A 23,942-nucleotide genomic window follows, 5' to 3' on the forward strand; every position below is an offset into this window, starting at 1 on the left:
CAAGGGAATGGCCTGAAATTGTGTCAGGGAGGTTTAGGTTGGTGATTAGAAAAAAGTTCTCTTCACCCAGAGGGTGGTTGGGTGATGGAACAGGCTCCCTAGGGAAGTGGTTACAGCACCAAGCCCGACAGAGTTCAAGAAGTGTTTGGATGATACTCTCAGGCACATGGAGTGACTCTTGGGAATGGTCCTGTGCAGGGCTAGGGGTTCGACTTGATGATTCAGCGGCCCCTTTCAACTCAGCATATTCTGTGATTTTGAGAGCCTTTACCCAGATTCAGGGGCTCATGCAACAAATATGAAAGATATGCCAGCATTTGTTTCTAGGAAATGACAAGCTTCACTAACACTGTCAATGGCCATCTGTTCATAGGAGTAATAATTACAGAATACATTTGTCTGCTGATTAATTTAAAATACCTGATAGTTGATAAATGAAGACAAGTTTCAAATCTCATTGTGCTTCTACTATTAAATTGATGCTTATGGTGTTTTTAAAGGTAGCTTCTAGATAATGACAAGTTTATAATTGTCCTTAGTGTGAGCAATATCCTATGCTTCATGAACATCATAAATTTTACAGCAGAGCTGTAAGCAGATAGAAATATTTCTTATGAGAAATGAAGAAAAAAATGAAAGTGCTGAGTCAAGTATAGCTACTTGTCACTGCACCATGTCTAAACCTTGGCTATGCCCCCAGTTGTCCACTGAAGCTGAAAAGTTGTTCAAACACATGGAGATACATTTTTAAAATGACAAGAAATTAGAAGGTGTTCTACTCTTACTGAGTAGAATGTCCTCTTCCAAATAGTAATGACTCTAGGCAAATAGCCCCTTAGCAGTCTAATATCACAGATTTTATAACACAGACACTTATTTATGGTGTCCGTAATTAGGAATAGTTGTTTTTAAAAAAATATGCATCTGACCCTTTGTGGACAAGTATTCCCTCGGTGAATTATTTTTTTTTTAATTACATGACAGCTAAAGACACTAACCTGTATAATACTCTATATTTTTCATGGGTTTTATCCAGCCATTTTACCTGTGTTTGGATCACCAAATACTTTTATTGATGGACTGTCAAAAAGCATGTAACCATATTGCAGACAAAGATTACCTGAGCTGATGCTACTCACGGTCATGGTTTTGTTGGTGCTGCTGGTGCTGCTGGCGCAATCACCTGAGCAGACCACAGCTGAGACAGAAACAATGCACCGATGCTCCTATCAAACTGTGTCAAGTGTGCATGAGAAGCCCTCTAGAGCTTATGCAAGTGAACACATGTGCATGATGCTGTGGTGCATGATTTACAGTTATTGGCTTTCCTCATGGCTAAGTCAGAGCCCTCTGCGTTATACGCCTTTGTTCACTGTAAACACATTTACAGTTCCTGAAACAGGTACTGAGGATTTTCTATTTCTAAGCAATCTATTCTCAGATTTCTTCCTGAAACTAACTTAAGATCAACCTAATTAATGAAGTTAAATTGCTCTTTAGTAATTTTCTTCTTGCCCAATAACCAGCAGAAGCAAACTTGCATTGCATTGAAGAAACAAGTAGCAATTAAACTCAATTACAATGAGAAATCTGATGTAAGGAGCTGAAGATATCTTTTAACAACTCCCATCTAGCTGATCTACTAAGTAATTACTAGCATATATAAGAAGCTTTCTCAGATTAGAACAGTAAATTCATGTCTATTTTTATATAATTTGAGAGCCTAATGATTGCAAACTTAGGAAAAAAACAGAGGCTGTATTCCTGAGAGCAATTCTTCGTATATTTGCCTGACTTTATCCTATGGCATTTCTTGCTTGTGTCCTTTAAAACCAACGGTATAACCCGTATCCTGTGCATAGGGTTTGAGAATCTGAGAAGGCAGAGGCCATACATATGTTCATAATCAGTTTTAAAGTCTGCTGATCCCCAAGTAAATGGAGGATTTCCTCAATACAGCTCTTTCCATTCTACACTTCTGCTTCTTTGAAACACATAAGCTTATACAGTGGTAACATTTTAAGCATCTCTGAAAGGTTTCCCTCAGTTTCTGTATTTCTATTTAGAAAAAAAACGCCTATCTAAAAAGTAACTCACAATCCTGCTGCAATGCACTCCAACAAAAGCACATTTCCTCTGAGTTCCACTTTGGTACTCGTGCTACCTGTAGGTGTTAGAAGAACTGGCTGCCTCTCTGTAACTGGCTTCGCTGAAACAAGAAAAATTCAAATTAATTTCTAATTTTTCTCTCAATACTGATCAAATGCATACATCCATTCTCACATTTTGGACAGATTGTGCTCTACATTGGCCATTTAAGTCATTGTGTAACACAACTACAGAGCTCAACACATTAGGTTTTGACAGACATAACATATCTGTTAAATGCCACAATTTTGAACATATACATGAAAAATGTTATTATTAAAGACAGGAGCAACTGATACAAAGCTTTTACATAGACAACTATGCAGCCTTAATCCTAAGCAGCCCCTATTCACTTCAGCAGAATTATTATGGGGAGTAATAAGCCACTAGTGTGAGGCACAGTGCAAGACTCAAAGTTACCAAAAATTTCTGGGCTTCCATAAAAATAAAAATAAAGCAAAGCTATTTTACTCAAAAATATAAACCAAGGGGATGAAAGGTATGCCCTGCTTTGCAATATGTTTTAATACTTTCTAGACAATATGAGATGTGGTTTCAGAAGCCTTGTATTTGCCTCTTGCTGTATATTTAACTTTAATTCAAGCATTTCCCCAGCCTTGTAATAAAGAACCATTGATTAACCTATAAGAAATAACTACAGTAAATAGGCAGCTATAAATATAAGACCAATTTCTGACATTATACTCTGTTGGCTTTTGAAGTATTATAGTATTTCCTGTGCCTTTATGGAAGTCAAAATAAGAGTGTTTTCTGTAATTATAGAGTGTTTTCTGAGCATCCTCTAATTTTCTCTTATAGCAATTTACTATATAGGATTAAATTGCTCTGAAATGCAGTAGCAATCTGAAACATTACAGTAATTTTTATTTTTTTTAATGTGATTAGAAACACAATAAACTCTAAGTTTGTTAGGGTACGGGATTTACTGACAAATTAACATAAATATGATTTTAAATACAGTATGTGCTGTGAATTTCTTAAAAATTAGTACACAAAAAACACTGTTGAGAGAAAGGGGAAGTCTAGAGTCAAGAACACAGTTGACAGTCACAGCAACAACTAATATATCTCATATTTTGAGACTATGAAAATTCAGAAGAATTACCCTGGTGTTTCTGAGTTGTGACCCAATTGAACAGTATTTTCCTAATTAATTGTAGTTAATATATTGTTTTGTATTCAGGTATTTATTTTTTGTTTGTTCCTCCTGAATAACATGTAAGTTTTATGCAGAGAAATAAAATATTCTGTGCCCATGTTTTATTTTGGATTTACATAAGTTATGGTTTAATATGTACAGAGCCCCATTTGACAAGGAAAAAGACAAAATAGAGTAAATTATCAATTATTTTCTACATCACACAATATCAAGTGGAGAGTCTAGAACCTCAAGTGTTACAGAATCAGTAGTGCTCCAAAGTCAGCCTCGCTAAACATACACAAGCCTGTTTGGGAGGATTTAAGTCAAAATATACAAAAGACAATTCAACATAAATTAATGGGAAGACCAGTTTAAACACCAAGCAAACAAAAGTCATCTCACTCCTACATAGTTATTTATACAGATAGTATTAAAGTGTTCAGATTTTTATTAATTCCAGTTTCACGCTCATGAATTAAGATAAAAATGAATGGTACATACAATAAGATATTAAATGTGAAGTGCATCTGTTAAATGCTTAATTGTTGTTATTTGTTATGCAACATACGATAGTGAATAGTCCTAGTGATAATGAACTATCAAACTACTTGGTAAATTGGAGAAAAATAAGAAAAAGCAACACAGTATAGAAGCAATCAACTAGACCAATTTTAAAATCTGCCCCAGTGTGAAAGGACTCATTTATAATAAGCATTTATATTTTTTATGAGCCATATGTTACAACAACATTGAAAAATTAAGTATTTAAAAGGATCACACTGTGCAGTCCCTTCCTAAAGTATATATTATCACCAGCACTAATTGATACCTTTATTAGAAACTGAAAAGGGAGCAAAAGGTTAAGTAGCCATGGAGGTGAGGTTAGTTAACTAAATGCTACTGTGAAACAGGGAGTATCAGTGGGGACCAGTGTAACTCACCACCATAAATATCAGTGTCACTCAAATTAGCAGCTATAGTGTCATTCAATGAATCCACTGAAATAAACAGAATATCATGAAGAATGCATACGAGAGGGATAAATAAAAGTTCTGGGAATCAAAAGGTGATGATATGGCCACGGTGAGTTAATCAAATGATTGATTAATTTGTTTCAATAGTTACAATATTCATAATAACTTTATATTATTGCACTGGAAAATCATCTGAAAACTTATTTTTTACATGGTATTTTTTCTATATTTCAAATCTTACAAAACATTTTTTCAGAAGACAAAGCCTTATAAAGGGAAAAATGGCAGCTCTTAAAATGTCAAGAAAATTGGAGATTACATTGCCCAAGTTTATACAGTAGAACAATTTCTTATTTAGAATTAAAATGACAACATTCCCTAGCGTAACACTACTTAAAGTCAGCATATAACTTGAGAACTCCGGATAAATACTACGTAAATATGTAATTAGGTAATGCAATACCTACTTGAAAAGACTTTTACAGAAATGGGTTGTTTCTGCTGTATAGTTTGTGTATGATTAAATCTTGCATAGCAGATATAGTCCTCCCGGGTGTCTTCTGGTTGTACATTAGAAAAATAAAGATCTCCATTTAGACCTTGGGAAACTCTTTCACTTTGAGGCAGCCTTTGGAAAGCTAAGGGAAAACAAGGACACATTTATCTCAATTATAATATACACTCCATTATTATGATCTGCAGACTCCACATTTGCTCAATTACACTGTTTGTGGCTTTGTACATACAGACATTTCTAAGTTTCCCAGCAAGTTCCCCTGTCTTCCCATTCTTCCCCAGTGGGTTAATCTACAACTTACATGAAGATCTCCAGCTGCTTTTGACTTCAGGCTTTTGGGCTGTATGTCTGCTTGTTTCTTCAGTTCTACAGAAATGGAAATTCTCTGAATTTTAACTTACAGGGAAACTCCACCATCTGGTCTTGGTAAGTAAACAATGATCTACTATGCAGAAAAACTGCAAAAAGTAAACTACTTCTGCATAAAAACCAAACTCACCATTATCCATCCAAAATATTATAGGTGGTGGTAAGCCAACAGGAGGTCTGCAGTGCAGTACGAGTGAATCACCTTCGCGAACCTGATGTGGTTCTAGTTTTTCTTTGGTCCACAAAGGCGATCCTATAGAAAGTAATTTTAACACACACACAAACTATGGATTGACAAAACCTCCAAAATTTATGGGAAAATGCACATAATATTCCAGAAAAACAGAAGAAGTACATGCATCGCAATGTTAAGTCCTGTCACATTTACTAAAGATTTAATTTTTGTTCTTTTTTTATGTTTTCTGAAAGAAAAGTGCAGCATTGATTTGCTGAAAGTATAATCGACTGATTCAAATAATTTTGCCTTCTCACAAAAGGTTTTATAACAGTAACTTGAAAAGTTTTAACTATGATAATGAAAAAAAAAAGCGATGTGCTAAATTAGAAGGAGTAGACCTTCTTGAAACAATATTATACATGCAGTTTTATTAAAATGTAAGAACAGCACATTTTAAGCTGAGAAGCTTGAAAAACTAATCTGAGATTAAAAAGCACATAAAAAGCTGCAAAAACAGTCCACCATTAATAAAAATTTGTTTGCCTTATCTTCTTTTTAGTCCCAATCTGTTCTGTAGTAAAGCTATTACAAAAACTGTGGAACACAGGCTTTGTAAAAAGAATAAAAATTGTCATCAGCAATGATGTGCACTAAGGATTTAAATATTTTGTTTTAATAGTAGTGTCATATATACAAATCATTTTTAAATATGATAGGTCATCTAGCTGTACTAAGAAAAAAACCCAAGTTATTAAATTTTCTAAAAAAATATTTGAGAGAACATGCAATACAGTATTAAATCTAAGTATCAGAAAAGAGACAGTAACTTCTAACAAAATCACTTTGATGATTAAATTTTTAAGACAGGAAAACAAAAAGGCAAAAAGTTCATAAGAAATTAAGAAAACCAAAGTGTTTCACGTTTTCTGAAAATTAAGATCTTTACTTACTAGAAGGCCTTATAACAATATTGTTGGAAATGGCTGCTCCTCGTTCATTCCTTGCTGTACACTGGTATACTCCTTCATATGCTTCTGCCTTCCCACCATTCATAATATTTATGACAAGGGTCCCTGAATTTGGTTTCATTGTTACCTGTGCATCTTTATCTATATCAAAATGAGTTCCATTGCGTGTCCAGGAGAAGCTAAAATAATAAAAACAAAAAGAAAAGTTTCTTCTTGAGCTGCCTTTTGTAGATTGTATGAAAAGAAGAAAAAAAGTAGTTACCAAAAAATGCATGTTATTTCTTCTTTAGCAGATAAGTAAGACTTCTTCCCAAAATAAATGAGCTAATGACATAATACAGCACTTTTAATATGAGAAATTGGGCAATGTTTTAAGATAAAAGGTTTTGGCTGAACTTGTTAACAGGAGCCATTTCAAAGTCAATTTTTTTTTTTTTTAAATACATTAAAGGATTCTGAGGTTAATCATACACGGGAAAGAACTGATTTAGTTTCTGATAAAAATGATGCAGTAACATCTGCAAGAACTGATACTGCTAAAGCTGCATTAGCATTTCCATTATAAAACCTGTTGTTGAAAGCACCTGTAAACCTGTCTTTAAAAACTTGCTCTGGGCTGAAATGTGCCATCTCAGGCCCCAGCAGAAGACCATTTCTTTTAATTGGTTTGGTAATTTTGAAGTTATGCAAATGAATTAAAGACTATGTGGTGAGTTTGATTTCTTTTCACTATTATAACACAACCAATCATGACTCTTTAAATGAAATTATATAGTCTGATAGCTAATAATTAATCTAGTAAATTTATAAAAGTAGTCACTAAAAATGAAGACTAATAGAACCCACAAAAAAATTGTAAAGAAGCAGAGATTCACAATTTGCAACTTAGACTACTGTAAACACCAATTTCTTATATATGCTCTGTTAATGGTCAAAAGTATAGTCATAGAAAACTAGACAATGCCTGTGAAGTGCTGAGTGCTCACAGGTTCAAATGCTGTAAAGAGCAGCTTTCATACTTGTTACACTTTTGCTTCAGAATCTTAAGCACAGTCTATGTGCTTACTGGTTAGAATGCTTCCTAAAATAGAAACTTAAATGGTACTGGAAAAGCTGAAATTCTAAGGGACTCACACTGTACACTGACCTTCTGCAGCATGCAGACACGCTATTTGCACTTTGGGGTGGGAGACAGAACTAGACCTGACCAGCAGCACTGCATCACACTGCAGTGTTTTTGGGAGGACTAGCAGGCACAGCGAACCAACAGCAAACCTCTTTTATAACCTTGTGAAAGAAGCTTCAGAAAGTGGGGTTTCTGTAATCCTCTGCTACCAATAACTGAAGGATGTGGGAAATTGTAATGTAGCTTCAATTGAGAGGTAGCATAAGTGGTACAAACCCCTGAATTAGAGAAACAGGAAAGTCAGAGTCTTTACTGCTCAAGAAGCACATCCATAAACCTTTATGCCAGATGCTCTGACCAGTAAGAAGTTGCCTTGTTCTAACAACCAATTCACACTGTGGGCTGAGAAAGTTCAAATTCAGAGCTTTTGAGCAGATCAAGTTCCAATATGCATTTGCAGGTTATCAGGACTGATGGACCAGACAGACTATTGATATAAATTAATTGGATGTCATATCTTGAAAAATAAGGAAGACTAAGCACAAGCTTGTAAAAGTCATGAAAAAATTCTGTACTGAAATCCCGTCTCTTCCTCTGTAGTAGGGGAACAAAGCCAGTTACAGGTTTGATGGGGAAAATGAGGATGTAGAGCAGCACACAGCTGCTGAGCACTAGCACACAGCTCAGGTTAGTTAGTCTCACAGACAGCATCCTTTTTTCCTCAGGTAATTCCAACCAAAAAAGACATTCAAGAGAAACATCTGAAGAAGCAATACAGTTGTCCCAAAGTGCACAATAATCATCTGATCTTCCAGGTCAACACCCAGACTCTTAAAAATGGCATTGGGCCAGCTAAATTAAAGTGCTGGTAAACACAGCAGATCTGTGGCACTCCTATCATTAATGGAACACTAGAAAGGGTGAGAATATCCCAGACAACCTCCATCTTCCCCATTCTGCTGCCCAGCATGATAATGACCAGGATGCCAAGGCAACCAGCAGGAATAATGTGCCAAAAAGCCTGGTTATCCAGAAGAAGTACATTTAATGAGCTCTGTCTGCGTCTGAATGAACAGTTATAGACTGACCTTGCTAGTAAGTTGTAGCATAACATTGCTGAGCACACAGAGATGCACATTTCTGTGTTCATAGTCTCTGAAATCAGAGGCAGATACTAACAGTGCCAGAATGTATCATGGCTATTGTTGTTTCCAGTACAGGTACTCAGTGTCTTGAAATGAATAGTTTTTAAGTATTTAAAGACCCTGAAAGAGGATCTTAAATTTAAAGAGAACCTTAAAATGGACAAAGATCAGGAATCTGATCTATGTAGAGGGCTACCATTTCTGTCAAAACCGAAACTTAAGCCTATTAAATACTCTTGGTAAATAAAGGCTACTGAACATTAAAACTGATACAAATTATATTCTGACAAAATGTATTCCAAGATGAGCCTCAAAAACCAGAATGATTTACAAAACATTAAATGTGAATTTATTAGTGTTACTCTGAATTCACTCAACATCCATTGTTCTTAAACACAATGCTTAAATCTGGAATGTGATCCAGTTCATAGTACGGCATGTCTCTTTGTGTGTTCCATGGGTATTTACCTATCTGCTGTTCAAATAGTTGTTTATTATTTTATTGGTAGAGCTTTGAGAATGAAAATACTACAGTTGCTTGATGAATACAGAAAAGTTTAAATGTCAAATATGAGAAGAGTCAAATTTACCACTATCTGGTAGCTGTTTAAATTACAGAGGTAGGGGTGCATGCATGTTTCTGCATGTGCAAGCATATTCATACACATAATCTTGTTAGTTTACAAAAGTTACAGTATTTTCTCCTAGTTCTTCCATGCTGTTAGGCCAACAAAAGCAAAACAAAATGCTACTAACCTAGGAGGTGGCTTTCCTTTGGCTTCACACTGTATTACAATATTCTCTCGAGGGTCAACAATGTAATCTTTTGGAGACTGATGAGTTATCGTAGGAGGTTGTGACACTTCATTATGGAATATAAGAAAGAGAGACGAATTTAACAATGCTTTCAAAGTATCACCAAACCAGTTTGTAAACAGAGAGAGCAGAATTGTGATTATCAAGCAAATCAGTGACAGAAGAATGGGATTAAAGTATCCTTTGTATCAGGAGGCTGAAGTGCTCTACCCTTGTAAATCAGTGTAGCTATACTAACTCCCAACTGAGCTATCCTGATTTACTGTGGGTGAAGATCTTGGCCAAAAAGTTTAATGAATGTCACTTCTATACCTCAGATTTCAACAGATTTCCACAAACCCAAAGGACACTCCAATTCTAAGTCCAACGATCTGAAATGAAGAGTTGGAAGGCATAAACCTTCATAAAATGTTTTTTACTACACAGAAGGAAAGAAACACACACTGCTTTGTGTTTCTAAATATTTTTTTATTTCCAAATTCTCTATGGGTGTAACCCTTTTCACACATTTATTACACTCAACATAATCTATAAAGCATGCTTTTAGGAACTACTTTTCAGGAGTAAAAAATGTGTTAAAAGACTGTAAAAATGACAAAAATAGTACCGACTTTCCAAATAAAGTAAACATGTAGAAAAAGTAAAGTACTGATTCCCCAATAAGGAGCCCAATAAGAATTTAGTCTTATGAATTGCCCTGGAAGTAACAAACATTCCACATTTGTAATTTGTCAAGTACTCTAGAATGACTAGCACAGAAAAGAATTGATTCACCTGACACAATAGTTGGTGCCTACCTATTTAACATAATTTATAATCTTTTATCAACATCTATGCTGATTTTTGCATTAAAAATATCATGTCTGCGATATTAAGATAGTGAGAAAGGTGTCTTCCTCAACATTATTCATCTGTTTATAGTTTAGCATCATCTAAAGGAATCTGTTTAATAACATGCCCATTAACATCTCTGTCTGGATGTTGTAAATTGCCTGTCCAGCAATGCTACTGCTTTGGGGTAATTTCTAGCAACTTGAACAAAATATTTCAATCACTAGAGTTAGCTGTATTCTCATGCCTCTTTCTAGCCAGTTAAAATTGTAAAACTGGGATTTTTACTTTAAGTCTTCCCTACCATAATATATAAAGTAGTCTGTTGCACAGACAGAGGTAGCCTTCTGTAAAACCCTACTGACAAGAAACAGCCACGGAAAAAACATCAGATCATGAAATCATTAACAAAATACAGCAGCTAAGCAGAACAGAACAGGCCATACAGAACTGGGTTTTGCTTCTCATTGCAGGAGTAATGAGGGAGGAAGTATTTTTACATGATCATGCCTTTGTGTGTATTTCTTTAGAGGCACTTTGAAGACAGTCCCTTTCCCTCTCAGGGGCATATTTCAGGGTCAATACGTGCCAGATGCTTACTTGGGAAAAGCAAATACACTCTGAAAAGGGACATGACATGAACGCTGCCCAACCCACAGGATATTCCATCTGATGCACATCAAAGACCTGAAATCTCTATTCCTGTGCTATGCACTGTGCTTAAAACTGACTGAATTAACCATGACACTAGAGCTTAGTTAGGAGAAGCCATAAAAATATGAGGTCTACTTAAATAACTGTATCCACTATGGATATAAAAGTATCTCCAACTCAGATATGTATAATAGTACAAAAGTACATATATTCCAATGAATTTATTTTTTATCAAGTACATTTACTCCTGAAAGTAGTCATAAAACACTGCACATGCTGATACTGAGTAAATATTTTAATGTTCAGATAGCACACCATCAAAAACCACACAATTAATTTTTTCAGAATTTTAGAATGTTGATTTATGTACAGTAGTTTGTTTTCTGAACACTGCATGCACAAAACATCTAGATACAGCAAACCAATCAGTATTACTTTTCAGCGGCACACAGCCTAGTTTTAGTGAAGAGGAACTTACATTCTTCTAGAAGTTTTGCTTTTATTTCCACATCAGAATCAGCAGTTGAATGGACAAATGGAGATTAAAGAGAAACATTTGTTAGTGAAAAGAAAATTAGCAATTTTGAGAGGGAAGATAAGTATGTCTGACAAGTACATTGGTCACCATTAAAAAGTAAACATTTAAAACATTTAGCACTGTAAGCCACGCAGGGAAGCCTTAAATCCCAGCTACAGTTTTCATTGTGTCAGTTATTACTACATTTATCTCAAAACTCATGGTATGAGAAACTTTTCTGAAATGTTGACTTTTTAAGGGCAACCATGATATGTGATTTTGGTCTTGCAAGGACACAAAACACTAATATTGAGGAGACAGCAATTCAAAATTAGTGGAGTGCACTGCCCTCATGTTGCAGTCAAAATCAATCCACTCATATGATCACAAAGAAGAACAAAGAGAATGCTTCAGGTTAAAATTACTCTTGTAAATACAGAAGCACCTAATTGTACTCAACAGACTTGCAACCCCTTTTGCAAGTTTAGTTATTTGAAAAATAACTAAAACAAAAAAAATCATCTTAGCTGTCACATCTTTATTGCTTACTTCAAATGTTTTGCATACATGTCTCATTATCAATAATGTATTACAGCAGGTCAAATGCCTTTGGGTCACCTACATTTTCAGTCATCCCTTACCTGCTTTGAGGAGACACTGACTAGGAACTAATGAACTGCAAAGAATAGGAACTGCTAATCTGGATGAAACTTAAAGGTTCAACTAATCAACTGTGTTCTCACCACCAGGTCTCTGCGGTGCATATTTATGGAAGACCTACAGAAAATATATGTCCTTCCCTTGAGGTGCTCTCCCAGAGCCCATTCTCATCATTATTTATGAAAGCAATAACATCATTACAGATGCAATTTCTGTTAGTATTAGTTTTGGATAAAAATTCAAGCATGTGACTTTATCAGACCTAACAAAGTTATTAAGCATTAAGGAATAGGGAATTAAATTCTCAGTAGAGAACTAAAATGATACATCTAAAAGAGCTACTCATTTTTGTCTCTTGATGCATTTCTGGTAAATTTAACCTGAAGTCTTCCTCTATAGATAAAGATATTAGAGTGGTGCACAATTTATATTAGTTCCTAAACTACAAGATGGGGGTTTATAACACTATTTATAGACTGTAAAGATATTTATGTAGAAAATTTAAGTTTAGAAAAGAAGACATTAATTCAAAAAACTTTTGAATCCCTCTTTAAACCAAAGCTTATCGCTCTAAAGACATTTAGAGCACAAGTTTGATGTGATTCAAATATATTGATCTTGTTACAGAAATACAGGTCACTGGTTTGATAGGCTTGTAAAATGCATGGGGGGGGAGCTCACCAAAGCAGTTGCAATTTATGTCACTGAAATTATTAAAGAAAAACATGCATTGTGGAAGGCAGGAAGGTATCACAAACATGGGGGTAAAGAAAGTCATGCACATTAGAATCATAGGCAAATTTACTGATGTATTAATCCATCAATTTAACATCAGCCCTAATGTTCTCTTCCCTGGTAATTAGTTTAATAAATGAATAGTCACTATGAGGTGCAACATGGTTCACTGAATCCTGAAAATGTGATCATGTTTATTTTAGAAAGAAAATAGCAACCTAAAGCATGAATAATTTAATAAAATCAGCTATTAGGACTATAAAATGCAGCATCTACGATTGCTTCCTTTTCAGCATGGAGTCCTACCTTCAAGGTTCCCCACTAACACAGTCTTATATTAGACAAGAACTTCAGATCTTGGGATTTCCTCTCTTTCAGATGTTTCCTCACAAATCAATGCTGGAGTTCCCTGCTCAGCACATATTTTCAACTTAAAGTTAAGTATTTAACCGTTTTCAGGCACTGCTTAGGAAATCTAAGAGCCTAATTTACCCTTTGGGATCAAAAAATAAGATACTTTGAGTATCTGAATTTTAGGTATTTGAATCTTTTACTAGTTTATGTAGCAGCTCCTGCAAACTTCTTCTCTGGAGGTAAGGGTGATTGATGACAGCAACTAAGAATTGTCATGGGGTTTTCAGCAAATTATCAGTATGATCCTAACTTCACAAATAATTAGCATTTAGCTGGGCTTCTCTGCCCTTCTTAATTTTGGTCAAATAATGTGTTCAACAAAGGCACACTGAAGTGTAAGTAGAATCCTGTGAGAATCCTGTGTTAAACCTTCTCAAGTGAACAATGTAACTCATTTTATTGCACAGGTTTTGAAAATCTTCAGTAAATAAGTGTAAATATTCATAATCATAATGCCCTGATTGAAATATTTATCTCCATGTTTAGCTCCATGTTGGAGTAATCTTCAGCTTTCTACAGAAATTATTTAACTAAATTGCCATTATTCTACACTTATTTAGCAGATTAATACTTACAGTCAAGAGGTACGTCCAATGCAGAAATAATTTGGCACAGAAAGAGGATCAAGAGAGGTTTACTTGCAGGTATGCTCTTCTTTTTCATCATGATTTTAGGCTGTACTGAGTAAATCACACTTGAAGAATGAAGTTCAACTTCATCAGACTAGGTAGCTTGCAATAGTTATGTCAATATAGACAAGAAACCTGTAAGCAAACAAACAAACAAGAATAACAATATGGAGATGCAATGGAGAGTTGAATGATCACATACATCTTAATAATACTTTTGTTGTTTCTTCTCCAAGCAACATTTCAGTTCTCCTTACAAAACCCAGAAAACTTGATTATCCAACTTATTGTCTTGTTCTTTTACCATGTAAAATGAGTATTGCAGTGATTTGAGAGTATTTTAAAATTCAATTGCATTTCCTTTGAACAAGTACAAATGAATGCACAAGCAGTGGTGAATCGGGCATGTGCAATTAAAATGATTGGGAAAGTAATACCCTTGAGAAAATGTCCATTGTATACCTGTGCTACTGCAGTGTTCTAGTAGGATAACTATTGAATCTACTGCTTGGACATTTGGATATATTATGGGAATTCAGCAGGCAGTGGGAATTATAAAGCTGAGCCTGCACACTGACTTTACCATTCCTCAGAGAAGCAATGTGCCCAAATGGTTTATGATAGAACATATTACTGAAAACGGTTTTAGGTTTGTCAGCACAACTGGGTGTTCTTGTTGAATATATTCAAGGTTTAATCTGGCCTAATTTCTTATGAATACAACAGCTGCTAAGTAGAACTAAACATTGTTTTGACATAATATTATCTGCTACAAAATAAGGCCAGGCCTCTAAGCGATCAGTGTAAAGGCTTCAATTTCAAAACTTGAAATATTTACACAGCAGATTGCCTTTTCCTCCAGATGATTTATTTAAGATCTCTTGTAACTCAGACATTTTGTCCTACCCTTTTCATAGGAAAACATATGTATTTTGACAGCTGGTTCAGGAGTCTACTCATCAATTTGTAAAAATAAGATTTTCTATATCTACATACTTCTTAGGTACTTAACAAAATGTCACTTGTTATGTCTCCTGTGCTTCTTGCTGAGATGCTGATTGTGACTAACAACTTTGACTCCCATTTGCTATAGTGTAGTAAACAGGAGTCAAAGTAAGTAAGAATGTACAAGCAAAGTATAGTAATATTTTATCACAAAGGATAATATCAGATTTCAAAAGGGAGGAGTTTTATGTATGACAAAAGATAAGGATCAAGTGAGATACATTCAACTTTTTTCACTTAAAAATAAAAAAGTACTACTTTTCACAAATGAGCTACAGAAAGCCACAACTGGAAGAATGAAAGCACCACTGAGCCTGAGATAAACTATACGGAGAAGCACAAAACACAGTTTGGTTCCAGTGGTCTCTTCGTTGGTACCATTTGGACATAAACAAAAAAACCAGATACTTTGCAAACACAAAAAAACCCCAGCAAATATACAGAAGGGATCATTTGGGAGGCAGAATCCAAGATTGCTTTTCATACTATAAAAATGGGACAAGGATCTTCTCCTTAATTTTAACAGCTCAAGAGCAAATGAATCACAGAATTGTTCAGGTTGGAAAAGATGTTTAAGATCATCAAGTCCAACCCAGCACTGCCAAGTCCAACTATATTTCTAAGTGCCACATCCATTTGTCTTTTAAATACCTCCAGGGATGAAGACTCAACCACTTCCCTGATTGTTCCACTGCTTGATAATTGTTTCAGTGAAGAAATTTTTCCTAATATTCAATCTAAACCTTCCCTGGAGCAACTTCAGGCTGTTTCCTCTTGTCCTATTGATTGCTGCTTGAGAGAAGACACTGGTACATCACAGGTTACATCCTTCCCCTCTGAAGGAAGTCCCTATGCTACTCCCTTAATCATGTTCAGGCACTGTCTGGAAGAATTAGGATTGGATCAATATCTGCCACAGAGAGTGTTAACAGTTGAACAGTATCTGGGATTGTAGATCCACACCCACGCACACACACCCGCAACCCCTCAGTATATTTTACTGTGCTATACTAGTACTGAATAACACTAATTCCTAATTGGGATATTAATACAGACAGACACATTCTCAATGGACATTTCAAAGTTGAATCAGTTAAGGCTCCAGTTGACAGAGGGAACATGTTTTTCCTCTAGTTGTCTTCAACATAATCACATGGGATCTTTAATTGACTTTAAAGTGGTGCTGCAATATTTCTTTATTAGGATGTAAGATGTGTAAGGGAGTGTATTTACTGACATTCAACCTAGTGCAAAGTTAAAGATAGTATTTTCTAAATGTAATATTGTTTCACAGAGATTTTATGTATCAACTGATTATGCATTTCTACTATTACATTATTTTAAGACAAAAAGGCCTCTATAAATGTGAATGAAAACCAAGGTCAATGTAAGAAATGTGAAAGGGTTATAAAATTGCAAGACAGAAAAACTAGAATATTTCATACACATTAGGAAAAAAGCATTCTCTTCCATATAGACATGATTGAATTAATGGGGAACAAGGTAGACACTGAAAATTAGAGGAAAATTAGTATTGAGCAAAACACTCCCTCTGCTTAATTTGTCTAATACCTGTATTTTTTATCATAGTGAAAGACAGATACAATCAGAATATAGGAAAAAATAAAGAGTTTTCAAGGAAATCTGTTTCAAAGAAGCCACAGAAACATATCCACAGATCATGAAAAGCAAATTCAAATGAGGTAAATGTATTTAGTGACTTGTACATAGAAAAGAGTGTTGATGGTTAATAAATAAAAAGAACAAAACACTTTCTTTTGAGGACAACTGCAATACCTTTATCACTTAATGAAAGATCTTTACAGGGCTTATGTGTTTTATACAACCATGCTAACTATGCAAGTATCAATAAAATGATTTAAAGTATTTTTGAACAACTGGTTTTGAATTTCACACTTCTTTTTTTAACTTATCTGGCATTTGCAGTAATAGGTAACATAAAAAACTCTGATTGGAAATGATTATTTAATTTAAAATCTTTCAAATAGAAACAGATAACAACATAGTGTTACAGTACCTAAGTGTCATGGACACAGTACTAATAGAAACAAGAATGGTATTTGAGTATTGCCTTTATTATAGCTATTTTTTATGGAGGTAGCATGACATAATAGACTAAATACCCACACGTGTGTTAAACCTGAGTACTATTCACTCCTGAAAAGTGTAGTGAATTCAACTTCCATTGGCTTGCTTTCCCCATCATTCTCTTACCAATTAGATGTAAATTATCCAGTCTTAATCTACTTACCACAGGACATATAGCTCTGGGGTATCTGAACACAGGTGTCCATAAAAAGAAATAATTTTTAAATTTTCCAAAAGTATACCAAATAAGAACTATTTCTCATCTTCTAGAACTTTTCTTGAAAACACCCTACTGCTTTCCTCCAAATTATTCGTTTGTCACAGTCTATGATAGTTTTGGCCTTTAAAGTCATCAGGGAATACTAAATCATCTTCTGTGACCTCCTGTTTATGAAGCTTAAGCCCGTTGCTTTGTTTGTGCTGTAGAAACATTAATGTAAAGAGGACTGGATGAAAAATAAACTATGCAGACAGAAGTCCTGAATTCAAGATCTCCTCATCACTAATTTAGATGCTGCAGATACTTACTAATGTTAGATGGTTATATGTACTTAGTAATTTTCAAGCTTTTTTGACAAAGGCAGATAGATGGCCAAGCCATGTGCCACACTCTAAACATTCTTAGCAGTTCTATATACGGTGAAAAATCATCAGCCTGGTCACGCTCTTGGACTGCCCCTACACTCAGCATTACTCTTTTGGCTCAGAGGCTGTACTTCAGCATTCACAGTGGTCTCCTTCCTTCCCACCAATTAGACACAATTTCCAGTCCCTCTACTCTCATCCTCTATTTTCCACCACGGGAAAGCCACTTAGTCCTTGAAACTCCTTCATAGAAAATCCTATACTAAGACTTGCTAGGTGGTTTGTTATTCATTAAAGTCTGGTCTGTTTCATTACAAGTTCAATTCATGTGTTTATTAACCAGTTTCACACGGCAATAAGTCAAATGCTTTTCAAAGTCTTTAACACTGACACCATCATCTTATTAAACTTGTAATTTTTTCAGATACTAAAACATTAAAATCAAGTTTTTGGCAATCATTTGTTTTACAAGCCCTACTTTCCAGAAAACTATGTTGGATAGAATCAGTTTTACTCAAGGCCTTTAATTCCCTAGCAGATGAGTCCCCAATCAGCTTTTTCCATATGTTCACTGTGATTTATATCAGGCTATATTTACCCTGCTCAATCTGCTTGTCTACTCTGAATCTGGGCAGAACACCAGCTTTCTTTCAGTTTTAAGCAACATATTAAAAATGAAAACCTGTGAACTAGAGATCTCCCCCACTAGCTCCTCTAGAACTCACAGATAGACCCTTTGTACCTAGATCTGCTGAATTACATAGAATCATGTATCTTCAACACATATTATTCAGTATCTACTAATGGTTTCTATGACTAAAAAAGCTCTCCATCCTAACATGATGCATCATAATTTTTCTTCCAATTCATCATGTTACTTGCAATAATATAACAACAGAAAGATACAAAAATGATGTGAAGTAGATCACAAAACAATGCTAACCCTGTTTCTGTTCTTAAGACTTGGTCGTATAAAAACCCCAAATATTTGTCTGCTCGTCTCCTCCATGGCAATGACCAGCACATCTGCCACGAGAACAGAAGGTCTTTCACACAAGTATCGGTACTGACCGTGCATCTGCACAGCCCCAGCACAATGAGACCTGATTGCTCCGAGCCTAACTTCAGTATCAACTGCTGAGCCAGCAATGGAGAACAGCTTCAATTATCCACCCATTTTTGCATCACTACTACACTGCACTTGTACCAGGTCACTGGACACCCACCCAGCTGATGCACCCTTGCACAAGGTTGACTTCTCTGGCCCTGCCAGGACTGAGCAGGGTTAGCGTTGTCCTTCCCTGAACACCATAAAATTTCAGAGCGGCTAACTGCAGCATCATTGGTAGACCACCATGAGCATTGTGATACAGCTAAAAAACCAAGAATACAGATACTTAAAAATTCCACTCCTATTTCAACTCTCTGCTCTTAGAAGTACAAGTGCCACAATCTAGAAGCACCTGAAAATGCAGGGAAAACAAAACAAAACAAAACAAAACAAAACAAAACAAAACAAAACAAAACAAAACAACTAAGCACAGAGTTCAAATGTGTTATTAAGGGTTTCAGGTAAGCCTGTAACCTCAGTCACATGCCGCAGACTCAGATCTTGAGAGCAGCCATTTAAGAGCCGATCTTTAAAACACTGGAGCAGAGCTAATCTGTCCTTTTACAGTTGTCTTATATATTCCCTGAAGTCCTATATTGGATTTGGCCCTTCTGAGGATTTAAACAGAGCAGCACTTACTTTCTAGATCCTGCTCAGCTTAAATTATAAACTGCTTTGGCTGGGATGACTAAATAGACAGCAGAGCAAAGCTGTGGATAGCCCTCAAACAGGGAGGTAAGGCTAGTAAGCCTGGCAAGTTCAGATGTCTCCAGAGTCAAGTGAGCATATACACAGTACTTTTGAATTGCAAATTTAAACAGCTGTATCAGTCTTGCTTGGGTCCTTTCTGGTGTCCTAAACTCTTGATGAGATTCAGATTTTTTCACCTTTTTTACCTCCTCACTTAAATGATGGAACGGAGCACAAAAATAAAGGTTTAGTGACATATATTTCAGTAGTCCTGTAGAGTCATCACAGCCTGAACAAATATGCTTCATCTTCTATGCATATATGCATACTTTGCTGTCTTTCAAAGACTTGGTTGAAATGCTTGAATTGAGTGTAACTTTGCAAATCTGCCAAAGACCATGAGTTTACACAGGAGGGAGTAAAAACATAACTTGCATCTCTTTAGAGAGAGCTAGTTTGGCTTGAAGTGAATCACTAAATAGGGGAGGTCAAGAAAAGGAGAGAATTTTGCTTGATTATTAAATTTCTCAGTAAGTTAGAAAGCATTCAGAGTGAGTGAGAGAGAACAAACTGAGAAAACATATTTTTACAGCACGTGAATGGTAAAAACGGGTACCCAGGCAGGAGCTGACTCAGATAAAAGCCCTCCTTGATCTGCTGCTTGTCAACAGAGTGGATCTCATGAGCGAAGTGGAGATTGGTGGCCTTCCTGACGACAGTAGCCACGAAGTGATCGAGTTTAAAATTTCTGTTGACAGGAGGAAAAGTGCCAGTAAAACCTCAGCTCTGGACATGAGGAGAGTAGACTTCAGGCTGCTCAGGAAATTAATAAGTCCCCCAGAAAAATGTTTTTGCAGGTGCTGGGGTCCGTCAGTGCTGGTCACATTTTAAATATCACCCCCTAAGGGCACAGGAGCAGGCAATTCCCAAATGTCAGAAGTCAATCAGGTGAAGCAGAAGGCCAGCTTGGCTTGGCAAGGATCTTCTCTGGGAAATAAGGCAAAAAAAGAAGGTGTGGAGGTCAAATGAAGAAGTCAAGGTTAAGTGAAGAATTCAGAGAGGCTGCTTGGCACTGGAGGGAGAAAATCCGTGCAACCAGAGTTCAACTGGAGTTGAAGCCGCCAGAAATGGGGGGGACAATACAAAGAGTTTTTTCAAATATATTCATGGCAACAGGTAGTATAGAAATATCATTGGCCTGTTTTAAGATGAGGATGGTCACCTCACAAACAGGGACAGAGAAAAGGCAGAGGTGTTTTCTTTGCCTCTGTCTTCAACACAGATGATGGACCAAGGGAGTCTCAGTGCCCTGAGCTGGAGGACCATGACTGTGAGAATGATCAGTTGCCAGTCGACCCTGCAATTGTGTGGGATCTGCTGCTCCAGCTGGATCTCTACAAATCTATGGGATTCATCCCAGAATCCTCAAAGATCTAGTTGATATCGTTGCAAACCCTCTCTCAAAGATTTTTGAGTGGTCTTGGGAATACAGAGAAGCTGGAAGACTGGAAACTGGTGAACATTGTCCTGATTTTCAAGAAGGGCAAGAAGGAGGACCCCAGAAACTACATGCCTGTCAGTCTCACTTCAGTGCCTGGTGAAATTAAGGAGGAGATTATTCTGGAAGGTATTGAAAATCATCTGAAAGACAACACAGTCATTGGTCACAGCCAGTAAGGCTTCATGAGAGGAAAGTCTTGCTTCTCCAACCCAATTTCCTTTTATGACACCTAGCTGATCAAGGAAAGCCAGCTGATGTATCTTTTTGGATTTCAGTAAGGCTTTTGATACTGTCTCTCACAGCATCCTTCTGGATAAACTGTCCAGCACACAGCTGGATAAACACATCAGGTGGTAGGTGGGCAACTGGCTCACAGGTTGAGCACAGAGGGTGACAGTGAATGGAGGAACATCAGACTGGTGACCTGTCACTGGTGAGGTTCCACAGGGCTCCATCTTGGGCCCTGTGCTCTTCAACATCTTCATAAATGACTTGGATGCAGGACTGGAAGGGATACTAAGCAAGTTTACAGATGACACAAAACTGAGAGGAGCTGTTGACTCCCTCAAAGGCAGGGAGGCCCTGCAGAGAAACCTGGACAAACTGGAGGACTGGGCAATCACCAACCATATGAAGTTCAATAAGGGAAAGTGACAGATTCGGTACCTGGCATGGGGAAACCTTACCAGTTCATACAGACTGGGGAATGAGATGCTGGAAAGCAGTGCCACAGAAAGGGACCTGGGGATCCTGGTGGATGGCAAGTTGAATATGAGTCAGCAGTGCCCTGGCAGCCAGGAGGGCCAACAGTGTCCTGGGGGGCATCAGGCAAAGCATCACCAGCTGGTCAAGGGAGAGGATTGTCCCACTCTGCTCTGCACTGGGGCAGCCTCATGTTGAATATTGTGTGCAGTTTTGGACACAACAATATAAGAAAGTTATTAAGCTCTTATAGAGCATCCAAAGGAGGGCAATGAAGATGGTGAAGGGCCTTGAGGGGAAGCTGTATGAGGAGTAGGTGAGGTCATTTGGTCTCAGTGCTTATGAGAAGGCAGTGCTTAGGAGAAAAAATATTGTATTATCAGACTGCCACGACAGACACACCATGGTGTGCAAACAGAACCTGAAGGAAAACCGCTGAGTGGACAGAAGGAAAATACCATCATCCTGTGTGAAGACTCCCAGTTCAATGACTACAGTTTGTTCCTTGTAAACATGCAAAGGGGATACTCAGCTGAAGTGCTCCTTGAAATTTTAACTTCTTTACCCAGGAGGTATGATAAACAGGTTTTTTTTCCTTTTTTTTTTTTTTTTTTTTCTACTCACCAGAATTCAGAGCATGAGTAATATATTACTCATGGGTACTCTGGGTAATTACGTTCTTTGCATCCCTACAGCTAACCCCAAAAGCACTGACTGTCCAGAAGTACTGAAGTATTCCTGAAATCCTGGAGATATTCTTGTAAAAAGCATACTGTGGAAAAGAGCAGAATCTGATTCACAGACAGGGTAACTCCTCCCTTTGGGAAGTAGAGCAGAAACCACCAATATTAGCATGAAATGCCAGAATAGTTATGCTAAAGAGGAGGTCACTCAGAATAGAGACAGTGCCAGAAACTGAGGACTAAGGCATTCTGTCAGATATAAAACCCTAACAAGTACATGAACAAAGGAGGGTAAACAGTGCCGAAAGAACAAACTGTACAAACTCTGCTAGCTGCCTTGGGTACATTTTTGGAGATGGGGGTTGGGGACTAGCCACCTATGTGCAACATTTATTTAACAGGTAAAAGCGTGTTTGCTTTTTTAATTTTAATTAATTCTGTTAAAGTAGCTACAATTACATGTTAGCTTGCATTAAAAACTGAAATGAATTGAGAGCTCAGATACAAACACTTCAACGCTATAGAAATATTCTTGTCTTTCTCTCTTAAAGTGAGAGCTGATAATGCTCACAACGATTATAGCTGTGCAAATCAGGTGGGTTCCTGCTTTAAACAACACTAATTCATGCTGCCACTGTCCCCAAAAGAATTATGGAGACCTAAGCAAACGAAACAACTCCTAAAAATTTGCAGATATCACCAGTGTTGTGCTACATATCATAGCCAGGTCACCATACTCAGGAATGCTGTTGAGGATCATATGTGCAGGGATGACTGGTGCCTTAACAACAGTCAGAAAGAACTCGCATATTTTAACATTTTCTGACTTTATCACTTTTTTATATGAGTATCTCTAGTTCCCCCTCACTCTCAAATACTTCATAACAACTCACAAAGTGCTAATTAATTTCATCACCTTCATAAAACCTGACTGCCGCAGCTGGACACCTCAATTCTGTAGATACAGTAAAACAGGGAAGGTTAGCATTCAAGTTCTCTTTTTTTCCCTGCTGCCTTTGTTCAGGTTTTTTTTTCATTGCTCCTCCACTCATCCCTAGTGAGTCTGCACCTGGAGTGCTGTGTTTAGTTCTGGGCTCCTCAATATAGGAGAAACACGGAGCTCCTGGAGCAGGTCCAATGGAGGGCAACAAACGATTAAGGCATTGGAGCATCTCTCTTATGTGGAAAGGCTGAGAGAGTTGGGTCTGTTCAGCCTTGAGAAGAGATGACTGAGAGGGGACATCACCAGTGTATTTGAAGGGAGTGTCAAGAGGATGGAGCCAGGCTAGTCTTTGTGGTGCCAAGAAATAGGACGCAAGGCAATGGGCAGAAACTGATGCACAGGAAGTTCCACCTGAACATGAGGAAGAACTTCTATACTGTGTGTGTGACTGCACACTGGAAGAGATTGCCTGGAGAGGTTGTGGAGTCTCCCTCACTGGAGATATTCAAGGACCATCTGGATGCAATTCTGTGCAATGTGCTCCAGGATGACCCTGCTTGAGCAGGGAGGTGGGACCAGATGATCCACTGTGGTCGTTTCTAACCCTATCCATTCTCTGATTATTTACTTTTTTTTTCTTTTTTTAATAATAACTTGTAGAGCTTCCAGCTCCCTGAATGTATAAGCTGTTGTGGACATTGTGAAAACTTTAAGTTGTAGTATACAGCAAGGCAAGGCTTGACAGGATGTACACGGCGTTGTTGACCAGT

General features: G+C 36.9%; 1 protein-coding gene across 29 annotated transcripts in view; it reads right to left on the reverse strand.

Annotated features, from left to right (window-relative positions):
• Positions 1-23,942, reverse strand: part of NRCAM (neuronal cell adhesion molecule) — a 151,081-nt gene that overhangs the window by 56,218 nt on the left and 70,921 nt on the right. For 12 of the 29 annotated variants that reach the window (XM_029963353.1, XM_029963357.1, XM_029963356.1 and 9 more), the window contains 8 exons: positions 13,790-13,978; positions 11,367-11,384; positions 9,344-9,449; positions 6,299-6,495; positions 5,301-5,423; positions 4,752-4,922; positions 4,252-4,308; positions 2,098-2,209 (listed from right to left, as the gene is read on the reverse strand). In XM_029963353.1, coding sequence (XP_029819213.1) covers positions 2,098-2,209; positions 4,252-4,308; positions 4,752-4,922; positions 5,301-5,423; positions 6,299-6,495; positions 9,344-9,449; positions 11,367-11,384; positions 13,790-13,880 — 875 coding nt within the window. In that variant the 5' untranslated portion in view covers positions 13,881-13,978. Of the gene's footprint in view, positions 1-2,097; positions 2,210-4,251; positions 4,309-4,751; positions 4,923-5,300; positions 5,424-6,298; positions 6,496-9,343; positions 9,450-11,366; positions 11,385-13,789; positions 13,979-23,942 lie in introns of those variants that run through there. The other 17 variants (XM_029963366.1, XM_029963360.1, XM_029963359.1 and 14 more) reach the window with 7 other exon arrangements.

The sequence above is a fragment of the Manacus vitellinus genome, unplaced genomic scaffold, assembly GCF_001715985.3.
Source record: "Manacus vitellinus isolate BGI_N305 unplaced genomic scaffold, ASM171598v3 scaffold_5_pilon, whole genome shotgun sequence".
In the NCBI taxonomy this organism is placed as follows: Eukaryota; Metazoa; Chordata; class Aves; order Passeriformes; family Pipridae; genus Manacus; species Manacus vitellinus.